The 20,985-nt window shown below is 50.5% G+C and overlaps 1 protein-coding gene across 1 annotated transcript in view; it reads left to right on the forward strand.

Moving 5' to 3' along the window:
- Positions 1-229: 229 nt before the first annotated feature.
- Positions 230-20,985, forward strand: part of Acot11 (acyl-CoA thioesterase 11) — a 50,977-nt gene continuing 30,221 nt past the window's right edge. Inside the window, exon 1 of the mRNA XM_027402356.2 lies at positions 230-400. Coding sequence (XP_027258157.1) covers positions 368-400 — 33 coding nt within the window. The 5' untranslated portion in view covers positions 230-367. The remainder of the gene's footprint in view (positions 401-20,985) is intronic.

Below are 20,985 nucleotides of genomic sequence, written 5' to 3' on the forward strand. Positions count from 1 at the left end.
GCCATTCTGTTAGCTAAGGGGGCTGGAGTTTGACTGAGTCTAGAAGCGTAGAGTCTGGTGGTGCCAGTAGGTGGTCAACAGTCCCCATTTGGCTGTGGCCCAGCTGGAGGGTGCTAGGGAGCCCCTGTGCTGGGGTCGTGTGTATGTGTATGGGGGGGGGGAGGACACAGAAGGCGGATTGAGGAGAGGCCAGGACTTGGGGCGGAGATATTAGCAGCTGGCTCCGGAGGGCGGGAGCTTGGGAGGAGGAGCCGTGAGAAGCTGGCTGCTTTTGGAGCTGCTGGCTGCCTGTGGCTCAGGTGACCAGAGGCCCTCTAGGAGCCTGCAGACCCTCCCAGAGCCTGGCAACCCAGCAGGCCGAGCAGCAATGATCCAGAATGTGGGAAACCACTTGCGAAGGGTATGGATCTGTGGGCTGGGGTGGTCTGGGAGTCAAATGGGCCTCCCGATGTGGGGCCCAGAAAATAGATGCTTCCCTCTTAAGTCAGGATCTGCATCTCCAGTCTCGCTGTCTGCTGTCTCTTCTGTAGTACTCTCTGGAAGGAGAAATCGTAGAACCCATGGACTTCTTAAATTATAACTAGTAGACTCCCCAAAGAGCCCCAGGGCTAGTAGGCTCCCACAGGCTGGCAGTTTGTGGCTGGGTGGAATGTCCTCTGTAGCAGGTTCTGGAATTCTGTTTGGTTGAGTGTATGTCCTGTGCACATACTGCTGCCGTGTGTGTGTGTGTGTGTGTGTGTGTGTGTGTGTGTGTGTGTGTGTGTGTCCTGTGCACAATTCTGCGGCTTTCTGAACTCAGGGCTCTGTCTCTTGACCTCCCCAGCTCAGGACTCCAAGCCTATGGACCTGACAGAATTTACAGTGTGAGGTTGTGTGTGCACAGGCGAGAACAGGAGAGTAAGGGCATGGCCATGTGAGGGAGAGGCCATGTGGGAAATGTCCTATGGAGTGACCTTCCAGAGTATTTTTTCCTGGAACCTCCTAACTGGAACTTTGGAGCGGAGATAGGTGATGAGGTCCCAGAAACACCCAAGTGCTCAGTGGCTTACAGGGGGCCTTTGGCCTGGTGCCTGGAGAAGGACTCAGGACAGCCCGGACAGTCTGTGCTGGGCACAGTAGCTGCCAACTGAGGACATTTCAGAAGAGGCAGTTATAAAAGGGCCCTGGGGCAAATACATGTCTCACCCACCTCTTTGTCAGTTGCCACTCAGCTTAACATCCCTGCCCAGCCCCAGGGACCTTGTCCCCTTAGTATCTCGTACAGTCCCTTCCATCTGCTCTCACAGCAGAGGGTAAAGTAACTGTGGCACCTGCTCAGACTTTCCTAGCAGGTCACCATCTTGGTGGCATGCTTGTCTAGGCCCCATCATCCATCCCTCTGTGTTCATACTGACCAGTATGAACCATAGTGCCTGGCTTCCTCTGCCTCAGTGGGCCACCTGAACTCTCTCCAGCTGCTGTGCGTTCTGTACCTTCTACCAGTGATCTCAGCCTCCCTGCACCTCCCCTAGCCTGCTGTCTCTCTGTCAGTTTCCTTCTCAGCCCTCAGATTCAGCTGGGATGCTGCCTCCTCTGGAAGGCCTTCCTAGATTTTTTCATGACACCACGTGCCCTTTGTGAGTCCTGCTCTCACTAGCATGGAAGCTTGTCTTGTATCTCCATTTCCATACCCCAGGGGACTTTACAAGATGTGATTGGTGTACCTAGGCCTGGCCAGAGGCCAGGTGATACCTAGAGAATGAATGTGGGCAGACTGTTTCTCAGCCAGGCCCAGGGTGGAATCTGAGCCACTGGGCCTCTTGCTTCTGTCCCCTGAGCCCAGGGTAGTGTAGCCTCATGCTGTGACTTTGCCAGGCAGCATGCTAAGCACATGCACCTTCACTTGCTCTGTTCATTGCAGCAGGTCCTTTTAACCACCCTGTGGTGGCTAATCTTCATTGTCAGATTGACTGGGTTTAGAACTTGGGTGTGTCTATGAGAGTGTTTCTATAGAGGTCTAAGTGAGGGTGGAGGAAGACCCACCTGAATGTGGATGACAAAATCCTATGTGCTGAGTAAAAAGAGAAAAAGGAGAAAGTATCAGGGTATCAGCACCATCTCTCTATGCTTCCTGACTGAGAGACCACCTGCCACCATCAAGTCCTTGCCTCATAGACTGTATTTCCTCAAACCGTGAGCCAAGACGAGCCCTTCTGTCCTTTAGCTGCCCTGTCAGGTGTTTGGTTATAGCAGGAAGGAAAGTAACTAATACTCTTCACCCTGCTGGTCTTTCCCCACACTCATCCCAGATGAGAAATGACTCAGGTTCAGAGGGGTCAGCAGCCTGTAGGATCACAGAGGCAGGAAGTGGCAGAGCTGGGATTTGAACTCAATGGTGCTGGTTTGAGAGCTTTTCTGGGCATGAGGCTTAGCATTTCCATCCTGAGCCCTGACTCAAACTCAGTTAGCATGTAGCTTCTGGCTGTGGAGCTGGGCATTGGGTGTGGAAATTGGGCCACAGGGCCACAGGGCCACAGGGAACTCACATTAGTTGAAAATGACATTGATCGCCACCTTTGAACTTGTGCCTGGTTGGCAGAACTTGAATTTCTGTGGCCTCTTCTTAATTTCCTTTGCTCCTATGGAAAAAAAAGGGGGAATTTGGGATGCTTTCTTTTTCTTGGTTCTGAGCTATTTTTATTTTTATATTTGAGACAGGGCCTCATGTAACCCAGGCTGGCCTCAGATTTGATGAAGATGTTGCCAAAGATGACCTTGAACTCCTGATCCTCAGTTCTAGCTTGGTCCAGGTCCGCTTCCAGTGAGGCTTAGGAACTTAGGAACAGACTCTACAGCTGGTGATGGGCTGTTTGTCCCCATTCTCCTGAGACTCCTGCCCAGTTGGTGCTAATGGCAAACTGATGGAGACCCGAACCAGCAGTGGGCGGGCATCTATGCTTGGCTCATAGGCCTGTGTGCTGCTGTAGACCTCCATAGGACCAGCTAATTCCTTTGAACACCAAGACAATGAGAGTGGCTTCTCCATCCTTCATTCTCCCCAACCTCATTAGGAATCTGGTTTGGGAGACAGCCCTTGGATTGGAGTCTTGTCTTTCTCCCTCCCCCTACTTCTTTCTCTTCTGTTTTGTTTTGTTTTGAGATAGTTTCACTATGTAGCTCAGCATGGCCTCCTATTCCTGATCCTCCTGCCTCAGCTTTCTGAGTAATGGGATTACAAGTGTGTGCCATAGTGCCAATCTTGGATTAGAATCTCATTTTCAGGTCTGAGAAGTTGGCTCAGTAGGTGCAAAACAAGAGGATATGTGTTCAAATCCCAAACATCTATGCCAAAAAGCTTGGTACAGCTGTGTGAGCCTATATTCCCCATATTGAAGGGTGAAATCAGGTAGATCCCGAGAACTAGCTGAGATTCTAGCCTAGCTCAAATGGCTAGTTCAGTGAGAGACCCCCCACCTCAAAGCAATAATGTGGAAAGGACAGGTCACTTGAATTCTTCTTCTGACCTCATGCACATGGACAGGCCTACATACCTGCAGATTCACACGTATGTACCACACACACATACATACCACACACACAAAACACATGCAAACATACACACACACAGAGGAAAAACATCTCATGTTTATGCATTATTCTCTGTGACTTTAGGCCAGGTGTTTGTCCCTAAGCCCCTGTGTGCTGGGTGATCCTAGAAGTCCCCCAGCCTTGGGTCTGAATGTTTGTGAGGCATTGGCATAAAATTCTGATGGGAGCAGGAGAGGGGAGGCCGACAGACAGAAAATGATAATGCCCATCATACAGCGGGACTCAAAATGGCTGAATGGATGCGTGACCCCAGGGATTAAGGGGGTTTGGTGGTCCTGGAAGGCTCTCCGAAGCTCAATAGTTTGTTCAGGAGCTGCATATGAACTCCAGATTCCACCACTGGCAGACACCCACAGTGTTCTCAATTTGTCTAGATGGTTTGTTTTTATCCTTCAAAACACAGTTCAGTCATCGCTTCCCCTTTGACTCCTATCTGGCCCCAGAGCTTACAATGCCCCCTTACAATGTTATGCCTAGTTCACTTGTTCCCTACATGGGTGTTTATTGAGTGTATGATAGGTGCCAGAGTATGCTGTAGCTTGTGACAGTATGGATCCCAGCTGTTGAGCTAGTAGAGGAGGGACTGTAAAGGCAGGCAAACCATGACAATGGAAACCTGCCATAAATGCTGTGAATAACAGTAATAATGAGTGTCATACAAGTATTACCCATGTCTGAGCATGCATGAACTCAGTCCTTGTAACTCCAATTGCGCTTGGACCCTATATTAAAGATGAAATGAGACAGAGAGGTTAAGTCACTTTCCCAAGGTCACACAATTGTCAAGTGACATTGAACGGCTTGAAACTCATGCTATCTAGAGAGGAAAAACTGAGAGGATGGGTGTTGGGTCCTGTGTAGATGACATCTGAGCAGGGGGTCTCAGGGAGGCTCATCTGGGCAGAGGGAACCCTTCCCTTCCAGGCTTTAAGGCAGGGGAGTGCCAGGCATCTGAGCTGCTGAATGGAGTTTTAGTGTCCTGAGCCTGGGAGGAGCAACTGCCAGCTGGCTGAGGTTGGCCTTGGAGTCTGGAGAATTGTGGGTGTTGTCTGTGAGCTTTCTGGGGGTTCTCTGGTACCCTGGTTCAGTTTGTTTTTAAATTAATTTATCTTTGAAACAGGGTCTCACTATGTAGCTCTGGCTGGCCTTGAACTCACAGAGATCTGCCTGCCTCTGCCTCCCCAGTGTAGGGATTAAAGCCTTATTCCACCATCCGTTTGTTTCTTGATTTAGTACCTGATTTTCTTTAACTGGCCAGCTCCAAATGGTCCCAGCTACCTTCCTATCCCCACGGCTTCTCACAATGGGGACTTGGGTTAGGACCAACTAGGAACCCCATGAGGCACTGAAGGAAGTGCCTGGGCTTGGGAAGTTGCTAGTCTGGGGCCCCTTCTTCATCTTCAGTTTGATTGTGGAGGCATCTGCAACTCCAGTGAGTGGTCTTGCTGTCATCCCTTGTGAATCCTCCTCTCCTCATCCTTGTAAACTGACAGTGTAGGCTGGGGGATCCTCACAACACACATGCCAGGGTCTGGGGCTACTGTACCACCACTCCTTACCTGTGCCTAGTGTGGTAGAGCAGCCTTGAGAGAGCTGCCCACTACTTTGCTGGAGAGTGAAAAGGTCCAGAGACGCCAACTCACTCTGCCTGTGTAGACCACACTTCTCGCCTGTGAACTGGATCCACCTCTGCAGGCATTGTTAGAACCACTGTTAGAACTCGAGACACTGGTGGAGCCACAAAACTTGCAATCACTGGCTGTGTTAAACTCCTGTTTCTCATCTGTCTGAGGGTTTCTGCCATGGTTCAGGTGAGATGGTAAAATGATGGTTTCTGCTAAGGCCCTGCCTAATGCCAGGTGTATTTAAACCCAAATAGCTTTACATGGACGCTGGTTTTCAACTGGCTTTACAGATGAGAACGTCAAGGCGCTGGCTTTAACATCACTTTGAACTAGTTAGAGAATTAAACCGTCGTGTCCAGGGGCTGGAGAGATGGTTCAGCGGTTAAGAGCACTTGTTGCTCTTCCGGAGGACCCAGATTCTATGCCCAGCACCCACATGGTGCTGAGAATACCATCCCAGTTACCATCTGTAACTCCAGTTCCAGGGGATCCAATGCCCTCTTCTGGCTCCATGGGAACTGGGAACAGTGGAGGTGCCCAGATACACATGCAGGCAAAATACCCATGCACATAGATTAAAAGCAAAAGCATTAAAAATGAAAGTCTTGTCTAACCCCAGGCTCCAGCTGGGCAAGGCCCTGGGTGCTATGGCTTCTCACCTTGTCCTAGGCTGACCTGGCTGAGCTGACAGCCTGGCATCTTTGCCTTAGGCCTGCTCTGTCCTGTAGCTCCAGGACAGATGGTGCAGCCAGCTGGGTCCGCTGCCAGTCTCCTGACCGCAGGCCTGTGTCCCTGCCATTCCAGGAGTAGCCTCCCTATAGGTAGAACATGACATTAGAGTCATGGCAATGATTACAAGGACCAGAATGCTTTAGGGACAGGAATGAGCCAGACCAGACCTGGCCTCCAGTGCCCATAGACTGATAGGGCAACTAAGGCAGCTATAAGCTCATAAAGACATATAGCTGGCAGAGGAGGACTGAGGTGGCCTCATCACTCAAGAGGGGTCCTTCCTGGAGAAGGTGACAGTTAGCTCAGCCTATAAACATCTCAATATGGGGGCAAGCAGGGTTCAGCATAGGCACCTGTATGGAGAGACAGGAAAGAGCCCGTCTCACAAGGAAAGGTGAGTGACCCCTTGAGGAGTGGCTTTCTGTCCTTGGCCATGTGATATAGGTATCTTTCCAAGAGCCTCTTCAGTAGCCATAACCAATCTCAGCAGATGACATATCACTGAATTAATGTTACTTGAGGCAGCCCAGGGGACAGAGCCAGCTCTGGGAGTGAGAAAAGCAGGACCTTGGCTCCATATTTGTGCCTTAGGCAAGCCCTGTAGACAACCCAGCTTCAGCTTCCTTTCCAGTGCTGGAGGGAAACTTGTCCCTGGCAGGATTTGCTGAGAGGTAAATGACATCTTGTGAGCTGAACCCAGGAGGAAGTGTGAGGGCTGCCACACTGTAGAAATGGCTGCGTGCTGGCTGGTATGCTGGCTTGCTCTCAGGGCATCTCTTCCCCAACCCCCTCCTTCCCTTCCTGTTGGGGTATTTCAGACACCTTGGCCCTGAAGTATGTGGTTGAGGCTGTTCTTGAACTCCTGAGACAGCTGGGTCATTGGTGCATGTCACTGCTGGGATTCTCAGGGTATTTCTGACCTCCTCATGTGTGCATTCACTTCTCAGTTTAGAAAGTGCTGTATGAACCTTAGCTTGGCTCTTCAGAGAGAGGCCTAGGGAAGGAGGCCCAGCGGCCTAGACTGGATCTGTGTTCCACATGCTCACTGTGGCCTGCAGGCCTGATTCTCATGTCTCTCCACTCCTTAGCCTTGTGCTACCTGTGACTGAGAACAGGCTGTGATCCACCCTGGGGTGTGGCCTGGCCTGTGTCAGAGAACTGAAAGGGGAGCTGCCTATGGGCCCCCAGCAGGCAACCCTGGTTTCCTTCAGATCCCTGATGAGGCCTGAGGAGACTAGAGCAGCATCTTGTTCTTCCCCAGATCACAGTCCTGTGAGTAGTGTCTGTGTGTGTGTGTAGATGAGCGATTCTGACTGGTTCTTTTCTTTGTGTGTATGTGTGCTGTGCACACGTGTGTACAGTACACACAAGTGTTCAGGACCCACTGGTGGAGGCCAGAGGAGGACATCAAGTGTCCTGCTCTATCCTCTTCTTATTCCCTTGAGACAGGTTTCTCATTGAACCTGGAGCTAGGCTGGCAGCCAGAAAGCCTCAACAAACTTCCTGTCACACACACCCATACCACACTACACCACACTACACCCCCCCATACCATAACACACCACAACACATCACACCCACACACACTCACACCCTCACACACACACACACACACACACACCACACCACATGTGCACACACACACACACACACACACACACACACACACACACACACACACACACCACACACACCACACACACACACACCACACACACACACACACACACCACACACCACACACACCACACACACACACACACCACACACACACACCACAACCACACCACACACACACACACACCACACACACACACCACACACACACACACACACACACACACACACACACACACGCACACACACCACCACCATCACCAACTACACACACACACCATACCAATCACACAGGCACACACACGCACACCCCATGGCTGACATTTTATGTAGATACTAGGGGTTTAAACTCAGATTCTCTTGATTGAGCAGCAAGTGCTCTTACCAACCGAGCCACCTCCCTAGCCCTCTGGCTGGCTCTCTCCTAGCCCTCTCCCAGCCTCAGTGTTCTGACCATAACTGGGAATGTGGGGTCATGCTGGTCCCTGTAACTGAGCGGGTTCATATTATCCGACATTTCCATGCTGGAGGAGGCTCATGGTAGGAGAGCAAGTGGTGGGCCAGGTGAGATGGCTCAGTGGGTGAAGGCACTTGCTGCCAGGCTCCGTGGACCTGAGTTCCATCCCTGGGATCCACATGGTGTGAGGGGGAGATTGAGAACTGACTCTTACAAGTTGTTCTCTGACCCTCACACCTGCATGCTGCGCACACCTCCCCCACTGCTACACACAAATAGCTAAATAAAATGTCATAAATTTCTTTTCAAAAGACAGCAAGTGGTGAGCCAAAGGTTTAATGACTGTGGGGCAAGGGGAGGGGCCATCTTTAAAAGGAGCCAGATGTGGGGCGAAAGCCCAGGTTGCTTCCCAGCCCCCTTCAGCCTCTCCCGGGGGCCCCAAGGCCCTCTGAGTCAGCCTAGTCCAGCCCTCTTCTTGTTTTGAAGATAAAAGTAAAACTTCCGGGGTGGCAATGCTGGGAAGGTGTGTCTCACTTGAGAGTGGATTTTGAGCCTGCTGCATTGGCCCTTTGGATGGGGAGTGGTGGTAGTGACATGGCAGCTCAGATGTCTTTACCCGGAAAGATCCCCAAACCCAGGAGGGCCCCACTGGTCATACTAGCTCTGGCTGGGAGCCAAAAGGCAACTGTGGAGAGTCTTTGGTGCCCTGGCTTTCCTTTGCCCTTTTACTGAGTAGAGCTGAAGATGAAGAGTTACCCAAGGACTTAGCCCGGCACACAGTAGGTTCACACCAAACAGCAGATTTCTAAAAAGGCTCTTTGAGCTTGTGCCTGAGTACTTCTTAGATGCTAGGTGCCTATCCTGTGGGCAGCTCTCTGGCTCACGGGACGTCTCCATCTGCTGTACACACCCAGCAGATAGATGAACAAGCTCCAGTATTCCCCAGCCTCCATGTGAGCAAAGCCATTCAGGTCCCAGGACACCTGCCATCTACTACTCGAGTGGTACCAGTTTCCACTTGACTGCCTCTCATCCTTTTTCTAAGTCACTCTGACTGGACTCTTTCCCCTCCTTTCCTATTTGCCTTTACTCTGTTCAGCATGTCAGGGAGCCTGTCTGGGGCTCCCCCTACACCAGGCTGATGGCTCTTCATGTGTGTGTTCCTGTCTACATCTTCCCCTGGGGACCGTGTCTGCTGTAGTTACTAGGGCTGCAATGCAAACCATTCTGAAACTCCGTGGCTTAGTGAACCACCAGTTGGTGATGCATTGTGATTTGTGGGTTGGAAGCTTGGACAAGGCTGGGCAGAGCTCTGCAGGGCAATTCATCTGCCCTGTGGGGCCCAGGTGGAGGTTACTAGGTGGTGTTTAGCTTGTGTGTGATCTCACTGGGGGTCTAGAATGGCTTCACTAGCATTGTGGTGGGCATGGGTTCAAGGTTGGGCTTTACTGGGAATGTCATTCAGAGCACCCACATGTGGATTCTTTGTTGTGACAATCATATTTCTTACCTGGAAGCTAGCTTCCCCACAGTAACAGTTCTAGGAGGCTAGGGGTTGTTGTAAGCTTAGCTTCCCATGACCTGGTCTTGGAGGCATTGGTTGAAATGTCACTGAAGGTGACTCAGACCTAGGGGAGAGGACTAGACTCCACCTCCTCTTAAGTCCTTGTACCCTTTAACTTACTATAGGTGTGGAGTCCTGGGATTCTCAGATGCCCGTATGTGCTAGTGGTTATCTTTTGTTTGTTTGTTTTGCAGGTGTGTAGCCCCTTTTCAACAGTGGGGTACAAATCGGGACTTTGATACATTCAGTGAGCATTTAACAATTATTGGAAAATTATTTTTTTAATTTATTTTTATTTTGTGTGCATTGGTGTTTGCCCTGCATATATATCTAGGTGAGGGTATTGCATCCTGGAGTTACAGACAGTTGCAAGCTGCCATGTGGGTGCTGGGAATTGAACCCAGGTCCTCTGGAAGAGCAATCTTAACTCTTAACGGCTGAGCCATCTCTCCAGCCCCTCTGGAAAATTCTTGGTTCCTTTCCTTGCTCATTTCTTTTCTGGGCTTCCTGGACTCAGCACCTTTACTTCTCCCTCACTACAAGCCCCACCCCTCCTTATCTCTGACTCTGACTCTATGGGCTCTCAGCCACCAGTGCTGCTGCTAGCTGGACCTCTGAAATACACCCAGGGCCAACCCTGCCCCCGTGGCATTCCTTCCTGCTAGCAGCACTGAAAACCCTCCTCATTCTGGGTGTCTTTCTCTCTCTCCACATGCACAACACACACACACACACACACACACACACACACACACTCACTCACACACCTGCCCAGTGTGGAGAGATCCGAAAGGCAGGTCCCATCTCCCTCCACTTACAGACTCCAGCTCCTTGAGTCAACTCTACACTCTGGGGATCTGCCCAGCCTTGGGCCACGTGGACCAGGCTGCCCTCCTGGCTTCTCACCCACTGCCCCTTGACGTCACAACTATCCTCTTGGGACTGTGTATCTTCCCTTCTTTAGAAACCCCCCTCCATGTCTTTCATAATTGCTCCTTCTCATTCATTCATGCTTTTAGCCAGATCTCAGCAGGAACCCTCCCCCATTACTGCCTCAAACTGGAGAATTACCTTCTCTCTTTATCACATTCCCCTGTCTTTTCTTTCTTTCTCTTTTCTTTTTGAGACAGGGTCTCATGTAGCCTAGGCTGGCCTTAAGCTTTGTAGCTGGGACTGAATTTGAACTTCTGATCCTCCTGCACCATCTTCCAAGTGCTGGGATAATATCACAACTGTTTTATGCAGTGCTGGGGGGTCAAACCCAGGGCTTCCTGAATACTAGGCAAGCCCTCTACCACTGAGTCACACCCCTAGCTCTGTGCTTTCTTTCCGTTTTTAAATGTTCTTGTCCCTTTTTTGGGTGTCATGAGAGAACAGTCTATTGTCTTCAGTGCTCTGTAGAAATGAATGGGAGTCCCCTTCCTCCCCAACAGGGCTTCTCTATGTAGCCCTGGGTGACCTGGAACTTGCTCTGTAGATCAGGCTGGCCTGGAACTCACAGAGATCATCCGGCCTCTATCTCCTGAGTGCTGGTATTAAAGGTGTGTGTCACCACACTCAACCTGAATGGGAGTTTTTGTTTTGTCTTGTTTTCAAGACAGGGTTTCTCTGTGTAACAGACCTACCTGTCCTGGAACTAAGTCTGTAGACCAGACTGGTAATAAAGGCGCGTGCCACCACTGCCCAGCCTGAATCGGAGTTTTAACAGAGATAAACAGCATTGATCTGTAGAGTTGGTTTCTAACTGTCAACCTGGAGTGCTCTTGGTCTTACATCTTACCTGGAATCCTTCAGGCCTGGTTTTTAGCACCCTCAGTCGCTCAGCTAGAGGCTTGAGTCTAGACCACTCATAGCCCGGTGCCATCCTGTTCTCTCTCCAGCCTGTTGTCTGTCCTATCTGGGGTTTGTCTACTCCTTCTGGATTCCCACTCACAGGGCTGGGCCTTCAAGCAAAACCCCAGCCTGGGGCTCCCTCCTCTGCACTGACTCATTCCTTCCTCTCCTCCCCTCTCCCACCCTACTGGGGTGGGAAGCCTCAGCCACCACAGGGCCATGCTTTGGTTAACAGCAGGAGTTAACCACAGTTGAGTTTGTGGACAGATGAAATCACAAGTCTGTTTTCACATAAACAGCTATTAAGCTAGTGCCAGCCCTGCACATAACCACGTAAAACAAGGGGACAGTGACAGCGCTGAAATGCAGGCAGATGAAGCAGTCCTTGTCCCTGCTTGGCTTTTTTGTCTGTCCAACCTTTCAGGCAGCTGCCAATGACCAGGCCTGTCTTTGTTCCAGCTATTTGATGCAGTGCTGAGTGGAGAAGGAGCATGGGGCTCCACGGGAGCTGCCTCCGGTCTCCATCTCCATGCTGGGCTGTTTTCTAGTAATCACAGACTTTGATTCCAGGAGCCTGTTTCCGGCCTGAGGGTCTGGAGCCTTCCTAGAACGGCAGGTCGTTCTGGCGGTCATCAAGTGTGGGATGCCTGCAAGGACCACGGACTGTCCTGTCCAGCCATGATTCTCAGTTGAAATGAAGACCTAGTGTAGACAGGCTGTGTGTCCGTTGGTAGCGCTGGGAGGATAAGTGGGTGTCATGGTCACAGGCTTTGCTGCCTTCGAAGCATTCTCTGCTTCCTGGCCATTCTCAGCAGATGTCTTTCTTACCCCTGGGACCTGTGGGCCTAGGCTTTTTAACAACACAAAACACTACAGTTTGGGACACTTCCCGTGGGTCAGGTCCTGGTCTAAGCACCCTGTCTGCTTCCTGTGATACTAGTGTTTCCATCTCATAGATTTGAACAGTGAGATTCAGAGTGGCTTAAGTCATGGCTCAGTGTTCTCCAGTGAAGAAGAGGCAGGGCCACATCCAGAGGACCAAGAGTCTGCTCAGCTTTGCCACAGCCCTCTTGCCAATCATCTCCAAACCTGTATTTGTCTTTCTTCTCTTTCTACCCTTCTGTTTTCCTTCAGCAAGCTTTTCCTGTGGCTCAGGCTCCTCTTACACAGTGTGGGGAATATGTGGGACCAAGACAGGTCAAGACTATTTTGTAGCCCATCAATTCCCTTGCAATAGGGGCTGGAAAAGCACCAGGGATGTAGGGAGTGAGGCCCCTGCAGAACAGCTTCTGCCAGGGGCTGCCTGGCCCTGCTTGGCATCTCCTACCTGCAGAGGGGCCTGCCCCATGCCCTGTGATGAGTGACAGGACGTGCTCAGTTAGTAATCATGATCCCTGCTTCCATCGCTCTGCAACGCTGCCTGGGAATGATTTCTTAAGCACAGAGGACAGCTAAATTGGGTTGAGCCAGAGGAGGCTGGGTAAAGAGTGGGGGTGGAGGGGACAAAGTGGCAGGAGAGTTTGAGGATGCCTGAGGGGTGGTAGAAGGGGCCCCATTTGCTGGGGGAAAGCCTGGGCACCATCTTTTAGCAGGGTGGAGGCTGTAGGGCCTAGAGAGCAGCTGGTGGGGCCCAGCCAGGCTGCCAGCTTCCTGGGGCAGGAAGTCTTAGCTGCCCGGAATCTCAAAAGCTGTGAGAAGCTCAGGCCCAGGAATGTGTGTGGAGTGGGGATCAGGAGGGGCCTCTTTCCTCTCTCTCTCTCTCTCTCTCTCTCTCTCTCTCTCTCTCTCTCTTGTGATATCTGTGGCTGCTGTGCCCCACTCCAGGGTAAACGAGGTGGCTTGCAGGATGGCAGGGCTTGGGCCCATTGCCTGGCTTCCCGTTGCCATGGTAACCCAGAGGCAGGGACAAGCTGCGTTCTTGGCTGTGTAGTGGGGAGGGCATGAAGGGTTCTTATGGGGGAGAAGCCAGGCCTTTCCTCCACAACCCCCTGAGTGGCCCACCTCAGTGCCAGGCTCCCCTTGGAGGAATTGCTGATATCAGTGGGGTTTGGGGCTGGGTGTGTTCAGAGTGGCTCGTGGGGCCCACGGGGGAGTCAGTTTACATTTAGGTCAGACTGCTTGTGCTCAAAACATTCTAGGCTTTCTGGTGATAGAGTGGGCAGTGGCAAACCGCCCGGGGCAGGAGGCCAGCAGGGAGGAAGAGGGCGGGAGGTGGAAAGACTGGACAGTAGAAGGGTTTACAGAAGGGATTGAGCCCCCGTTTCTGGGGCAAGCTCGCTCAAGCCAGACAGCCACAGGAGGGGTGTGATGGGTCACAACACTGGACCTCAGCAAGGTCTGTCTAGCTGATGTGAGGTGTCCTCTCATTCCCCAGAACTGCAGATGGACAAAGTCGTTTCCAGCAGTTTCCTCCCTGATGGTGAGCCAGTGGACAGTGTTTCAGAGAGTGTCTCTGCAAGAGGACATTAGGGGACATGAGGAGGCATTTCAGGAGCCCCAGCTGCAGATGTGGGTGCCAGCCTGGCCTGCCTGTGGTAGTTTCAAATGCCCAGAAACAGAAGTGACTGTCATGTCTGCTAGAAGGGAGTTAGTACAGCAAAACTACACAAGTGTGGACCCAAGTCCCAATTCTATCCTTATCGGCTGTGTGGTCATCGGTATTTATGTGCCAGTTGCTTATCCTTCTTTTTTTTTTTTTTAAAAGATTTTATTTATTTATTATATATACAGTTATCTGCACACATGCTTGCACACCAGAAGAGGGCACCAGATCTCATTACAGATGGTTGTGAGCCACCATGTGGTTGCTGGGAATTGAACTCAGGTCCTCTGGAAGAGCCACCTCTCCAGCCCCAGCTTATCCTTCTTGAGCCTCTGTTTTCTCATCTGTAAAATGGGAACAGGACACCCATCTATTAGGGCTGTGTGAAGATTAAAAAAGTAAATGCAGTTGGGCATGGTGGATGGGAGTCTGTAATACCAGCATGTAGGAAGCTAGTTTAAGACATAGTAAGTCTGAGATCAGCCTGGGCCACAGAATGAGACCCCTGTCTCAATAACAACAAAATGTCTTTAAAGCAGGGTAATCATTCTCCATCTCACTGGCACCTCACTACCTCACCTACCCCTTCCAGTTTTATGAACTGAGGTATCTGAGTTCAGAGGGTGAAATACTTGGTCACGTTCCACAGGCTGTAAGTTCTGGTACATTGTAGGCACAGTGCCCAAACAATACAGAGAAGTTGGAGCGGGCATGCTGTTCAGGGGAAAGCTGAATCCTGGTCCCATGGTCCCAGCCCCCATGATGTGACCGCATTTCCCATGCTACTTCTTGCCTAGTCTGTCTCTCATCTGAACCCCGAATCTGGGTCAGCAGCCCGTTTAGACCTCTTACTGGGGAGGCTGACCCAGCCTGGTGGCAGGCCCTTGCACCTATAGAGGTCAGAGCCACTGTGATTGACAGAGTCCTTTGGCTACATCCACTCATTGGCACCCTAGGTCAGTCCTGCTAAGTCTTTAGAGTCTCATTTTACAGACAAGGAAACTGGCCCCTGGGGCTGCTGGGTGGCTGTTGAATAAAAGAACAGCTAAGTGTACAGAAGGGAATTGAGGTACCCAGGCCCCCCCAGAGAGGGTCGGGCTGGATTAAACTCAATGTCATCCAGTCTCTAGAGTCTTCCTTCTCCACATTCCTCTTTCTCAAGGTGGGAGATGGGCTGCAGAGCTCTGTGATGTCTATCCAGCGACTCCTTATTCTCCACAGACTCTTCCATATAGTGCCCCTCCCCCAACATGGCACTTCACTGTGAGCCAGGTGCCTGTGTTTTCCGAGATCTGTGTTAATCCTCAACACCTTGCCTGGAGATGGAGACAGGCATGTCTGTTCTCCTGAAGGTGGTCTATACAAAAGAAAAGTCTAAATCTGTGTTTAGATTTTTGTACCTAACACACTGCTGGAGGTACAAGGTAGGTGGGCTACAGCAGACAGAGAATGCTGCAGCCTGCTGAAAGTTAACCTACTGTAGTTTTAGCTTTGGGGCTGGTGAGGGAGGATATATTGGTCTGCTAGGTTAGTCACATGATCCTAGAGGCTTCCTGGTAGTTATGAGTATGTTGGGTCAAGTGTGGAGGTGATTGTGAATGGCTTTGGAAAGGTCTATTGATAATCCCAGCACTGAGACAAGAGGAGGTCATGAGTGTGAGGCCAGCCTGAGCTACAAAAGGAGACCCTGTCCTAACACCTATCTCTCTAGCCCCTGAAAAGGAACAAAAATAATTCAAGATAGCTTTGTTCCATCTCTCCACAGTTACTATGTTCGACCGCCACGGTCAAAGAATTTTCAGGACATTCAATATAGTGGCGGCTTCTTTGAGAAGTTCAATTTGGAGGAAACAACTCTGATAATTTGCCTAAATCCTGCTGGCTTTGCTCATTCATTTAAGACCTAGTACAGAGACCTCCCGTGCCTCTGTTTCCCTGCTGATATTTCACAATAGGTGTAACTAATTTCAAAGCGATTCTCAGCATCAAGATGCTAGGATAAAGGCTGTAGGTAGACCAGTAGGAGGCATAGCCTCCAGTCTTGGCTCCTGGGGCGGGATGTAGGACCCCTCTGGGCCCCAGTACATTTTGTCAGTGCAAGCTCTTCACTTGTCCGTGTGTGTGTGTGTGTGTGTGTGTGTGTGTGTGTGTGTGTGTGTGATCACATTCAGACTATATCCTGTTCTTCATCTGGTCTCCTACCAGCTCCTTGGTGGGCCTGGGCAGTTCTAGCAGGCATCAGATTGCAGATGAGGCTATTTTTATCCTTGGGGTGGAGGGAGGCAGAGGATGTTCTGCTGTGTTCTAGAATGATCTGCGTTCCTCCTGCTTGTGGTTTGGCATTAATTGGAATTGGGGACCCACTGAACAAACTCTTGTGTTTGCTTCCCAGCAAGCTGGACTTGCCTCCTAGGTCCTGCGAGAACCAGGAGTCGAGAGAGGATCCCTGCTCTGTGTCTTTTTTCTTTAATATTCCCACAGTTAAATAATAGTGTCACCAGGATTACAATATTGGGGTGAGGTGTCCATGCCTTGGAGGCCTTGGCAGGCGGTTCTTCCTGTAGGGAAGCCTTTCATGGCTGGAAAGTATTGACAATTTGGCCAAGGGCCATTTGAAAGATGAGGAAAGTGAGTCCACAGAGCTAATGACCCCTGTTCCTCAGGCTCCCACCATGTGTGCCAGGTGTCATGCTGGCACAATCTGTTCTCTGCTCCCCCAGCTGCGTGTGTGAGCATGTGTGTACATGGGTTCTTGTGTGTCTATGTTCAGGTGGATAGGGGCCAGAGGTCAATGCCCTGTGTCTTCTCCATATTGTTCTCTACCATATTTGTTGAGACAGGATCTCTAATTGAACTTGAAGCTTGTATACCTGTATTTTGTGAGGAACTATTTTGATCTCTTTGAAAAGTTTAAAAAAAAATGTTGGGACTATACTAGGAGTAGGAGAACTCATACATTAGGTGTTTCTGATTAACTTTAAAAGTTATTAGTGGGGTAGGGGGAACTGGAGAGATGGCTCAGTGGTTAAGAGCACTAGCTGTTCTTCCAGAGGTCCTGAGTTTGATTCCCAGCAACCATATGGTAGCTCACAACCATCTGTAATGAGAGCTGGTGCCCTCTTTTGGCCTGCAAGGGTACATGCAGACAGAGCACTTTATGTGTAATAAATAAATAAATCTTTAAAAAAAAGTTATTAGTCAGGCGTTGGTGGCTCACACCTTTAATCCCAGCACTCGGGAGGCAGAGGCAGGCGGATCTCTGTGAGTTTGAGGCCAGCCTGGTCTCCACAGTGAGTTCCAGGACAACCTCTACAGCAATACAGAGAGATCCTGTCCTGGAAAAAACAAAAAAGTTATTGTAAATTATGTGTACATAGGTACACATGTAGGTTTGTTCATGTGTGGGTGTTCATGGAGGTCAGAAGAGGGGTCAGATTCTCTGGTGCTGGAGTTCTAGGCATTTGTGAGCCTTCTGAAGCGGGTGCTGGGAACTGAGCTCTGCAATGCCCATCTGCAAGAACATCACACACTCTTCGCTACAGATCAATGTCTCCAGACCCTGGTTCAACTTTCTTTTCCGAGGAAATGGCCTTCCACAAGTATTCAACAAGTCCACATTCCTGCCAGGACTCTAAGGGGTCCTGTCTCCATATCCTGGCCCATGCTTGCTTCCCATGACTTTGTTGCTTTTTGAGACAGTGTCTGTCTTAGTTACTTTTCTATTACTGTTGCAAAAAATACCATGACCAAGGCATCTTTATAAGAGGAAGCATTTAACTGAGGGGTCTGCTAACAGTTTCAGAGGGGGAGTCCGCAACCATCATGATCGGGAGCATCACAGCGGGCGGTGATGCTCGGCACTGCAGAAGTAGCTGAGCTTACATCCTTTTGTGCAAGTAGGAGGCAGCGAAGAGAACATTAAGTGGGAATGGTGGGGGCTTTTGAAACCTCAAAGCCCATCCCAGTGACACGCCTCCTCCAACAAGGCCACACCTCCTAGCTCTTCCCAAACATTCTACCAACAGTGTGTGTGTGTGTGTGTGTGTGTGTGTGTGTGTGTGGATGGTGGTGTGGGGAGGTGGGGTGGGATATGACAACACAGAACGGGCATTCAGATATATGAGTTTACAGGGCCATTCTCATTCAGACCACCACAGTGTTTCTGTGTACCCCAGGCTTGCCATCCCCTACTAGAGCAGTCTGAGTGCTGGGATCCCAGGCATGTGCCTCCGTGCTCAGCTTCTCCCTGTGATTTTGAGTTTAGTTGTCCTACTGGGCTCACTAGCCCAGGCTTTTGGCAGATGCAGAAACGGAGATGAGAACGACCTGCTCAGGTCTCATGGGTTTGATGTGCTGAGAGTCATTCATATTCAGACCAAGAGGCATGGCTGACGACACCAGCTGAGGCTGGGAGACAGAGGGTGCTTGTCCCTAGCTTAGCCTTTCCTTTCCTTCTCCATATTGAGTTCAGGCCTTTCACCCTCTCTCAACCCAGCCGAGCTCAGTGAGGGCTCAGAAGTACAAGTCCGGCAAGCCATTTAGCAGCCCGATCAGTTCCTTTTAGCCTCGGGTGTGGAGCCCAGGGCCCTGGACTCTTGCTTCCTTTGCCACTGGCTGGCTGTGAAACTTGGGGTCATATTCTTGACTTCTCTGAGTCTCTGCCCTTTACCTCTAGGGCCTGAGGAAATGCTGTGGAGAGTTACCCATGATCCTTTGCTAGTGGGCCTGGGATGACTAAAGCACTCCAACTTGCAGCTGCTCAGACTCCATGTTCCAGGGTACATACTTTGTTCATCAGTAGACGCAAATGGTTTGCTTGTTTTTGTTTGTTTTGTTTTGTTTTGTTTTTTGAGACAGGGTTTCTCTGTGGCTTTGGAGGTTGTCCTGGTACTAGCTCTTGTAGATCAGGCTGGTCTGGAACTCACAGAGATCCACCTGCCTCTGCCTCCTGAGTGCTGGGATTAAAGGCGTGCACCACCGACGCCGGGCTAGAGGCAAATGGTTTGCAAGGTAGATAATGAGAATACGGAAACACCTGCCATGGGCCCTGATACTTAAGCTGACATAGAGGAGATGTTTAACCTGAACAACAACAACAACAAAAAAGAAACAAAAAGGAAAGGACATGACTTTCCTAGGTGTGGTGGAGGAGAAAGTTTATTGTAGCATAGCCAGAGGCAGGGACATCTGGGAGAGTCCAGAGTGGACCTGACCAGACTGAGCTGGGCCATGTGGGAGGGGGGAGGGGAAGAGAAGGGAACCAGGTGCAGCAGCCAGGAGGCTGAAGATCCAAAAGGGGCAGGGAGGTGCAGGTAACCAAAGTGTCTGAATTACATATGGAAGAGCCTCTGGGAGAAGGGCAGCTCAGCTCCTGGGCTGGAGAGTTCAGGGTAGAGGGCAGGGTATGTGAACCATACCTTGTAACAGGTAGGGACTGAGGGAGGCTGGGAGAACCTGGCAGCTAAGTCTAACTTTGATATGTTAAATAGGCGCTCGGCGGTTGTCCTGGTTTTGAAACTTAACACAACCAAAGAGCACTGGTTCATTTCTCTACCCTTCCAACTCTCCAAACTTGAAAAGTGTGGTGTTGGCACACCATAGCTAGAAGTAACATCCAGAGGAGTGCTTGGCGCCTGGGTGAAGATGAAGTTGTAGCCTGATGTGATAGACCTCAGGAAGCCCAAGGTACAGTCCACTGGGCTCCTTCCTTCCAATCCCTCTTTTACCTGAATTTGGAAAACACAATACCCCTTTTTGCCTGGTCTCCTAGGAACCTCTTTTTAGCCACTTCTCCTTTACCTGGTTTTTTAACTTGAGTTGTTTACATTCTTGTTCTCAGTGTGTGTCGTGTGTGTGTGTGTGTGTGTGTGTGTGTGTGTGTGTGTGTGTGTGTGTGTGTTATACTTTAGGGAAAGATGGTTGTGGTTAGAGTGAACAGAGCTTTGGAATGTTGACAGATGTCCTTGGCTTGCTGATGGGTCCAGTGGCTGGGAGGTTGTCCTGGCAGCATGCTGCTCCCTGAGAGGCTGGAGCCATGGCCTCCTTAGTGAGGACAGCATCCAGTTCAGGCAACACTATTACATGGCTCAGTGCAGCCAGCTTCAGACAATGAGGCCTTTCATGGGGCCTGGCTGGTGGCTCTTAGGGTAGACCAAAGGGTTCTTTCCCCGCCTTCTTGTGGGATGCCCTTCCAGCCCCTCACATGGCCTTGTGAGAGACAGGATGATGGGGGAGGGAGGAGGAACTCTAGCTTCAGTCTGTGCTGGGATTGAAGCCCTGCCCTGTGGTCCAGTGGTCCATAGATTGCTGGTGTTTCAGATTCTCCTAGCATCCCTCCCAGAAGGATGATACTTAGCCCCCACCCTCACCCCCAGTTACCCAGTGGACCTGCTGAGTTCATGGTAGAAAGGACAGCTTCTCCTCGCTTAGTTTCAGAAGTTCACAGTGTCAAAAGTCAGTGATCACTCAATAAATGTTCTCCATGGATGGGCGTGTGCCAGGAGTGTTACATGTTTGATCTTTAGTGTCATCCTGAGATAACCCTTGGAGGCAGGTATTACCATCCTGTTTCTTTTCTTTTTTGAGACAGGGTCTTTCTATGTGTAGCCTTGGCTGTCCTGGAACTCTCTATGTAGACCAGGCGGGTCTAGAATTCACAGATATTTGCCTGCCTCTGATCCTATGTCTATGGGAAAGGAATTGGAGGCCTATAAAGAGGTTGAAAAGCTTGCCTGAGATTGTACAGGTTCATTATGTAACTGCACTTGAACCCAAGCCAGGTGATCTCAACACCTGTTTCATGAGTTACCTCAAAGGCTTCCAAGCCTACATTTCCCTCCAGGGTACTCATTTTTCTTGCCCTAGGGCTGCTGCTCTAGAATGGGCCCATAGACTCTGCCCTGTCTGCCCTACAGCAGTTGCTGTAGGCCATTCCCTCCTCCAGGGTATTTCAGGATTGAAAGGGACCTCATTGGCTTGGCCTTGAGGCCCCCAACACCATCCATCTCCTTATGTCTCCATCCAGAAC

Source organism: Cricetulus griseus, chromosome 2, assembly GCF_003668045.3.
Source record: "Cricetulus griseus strain 17A/GY chromosome 2, alternate assembly CriGri-PICRH-1.0, whole genome shotgun sequence".
NCBI classification, from domain to species: Eukaryota; Metazoa; Chordata; class Mammalia; order Rodentia; family Cricetidae; genus Cricetulus; species Cricetulus griseus.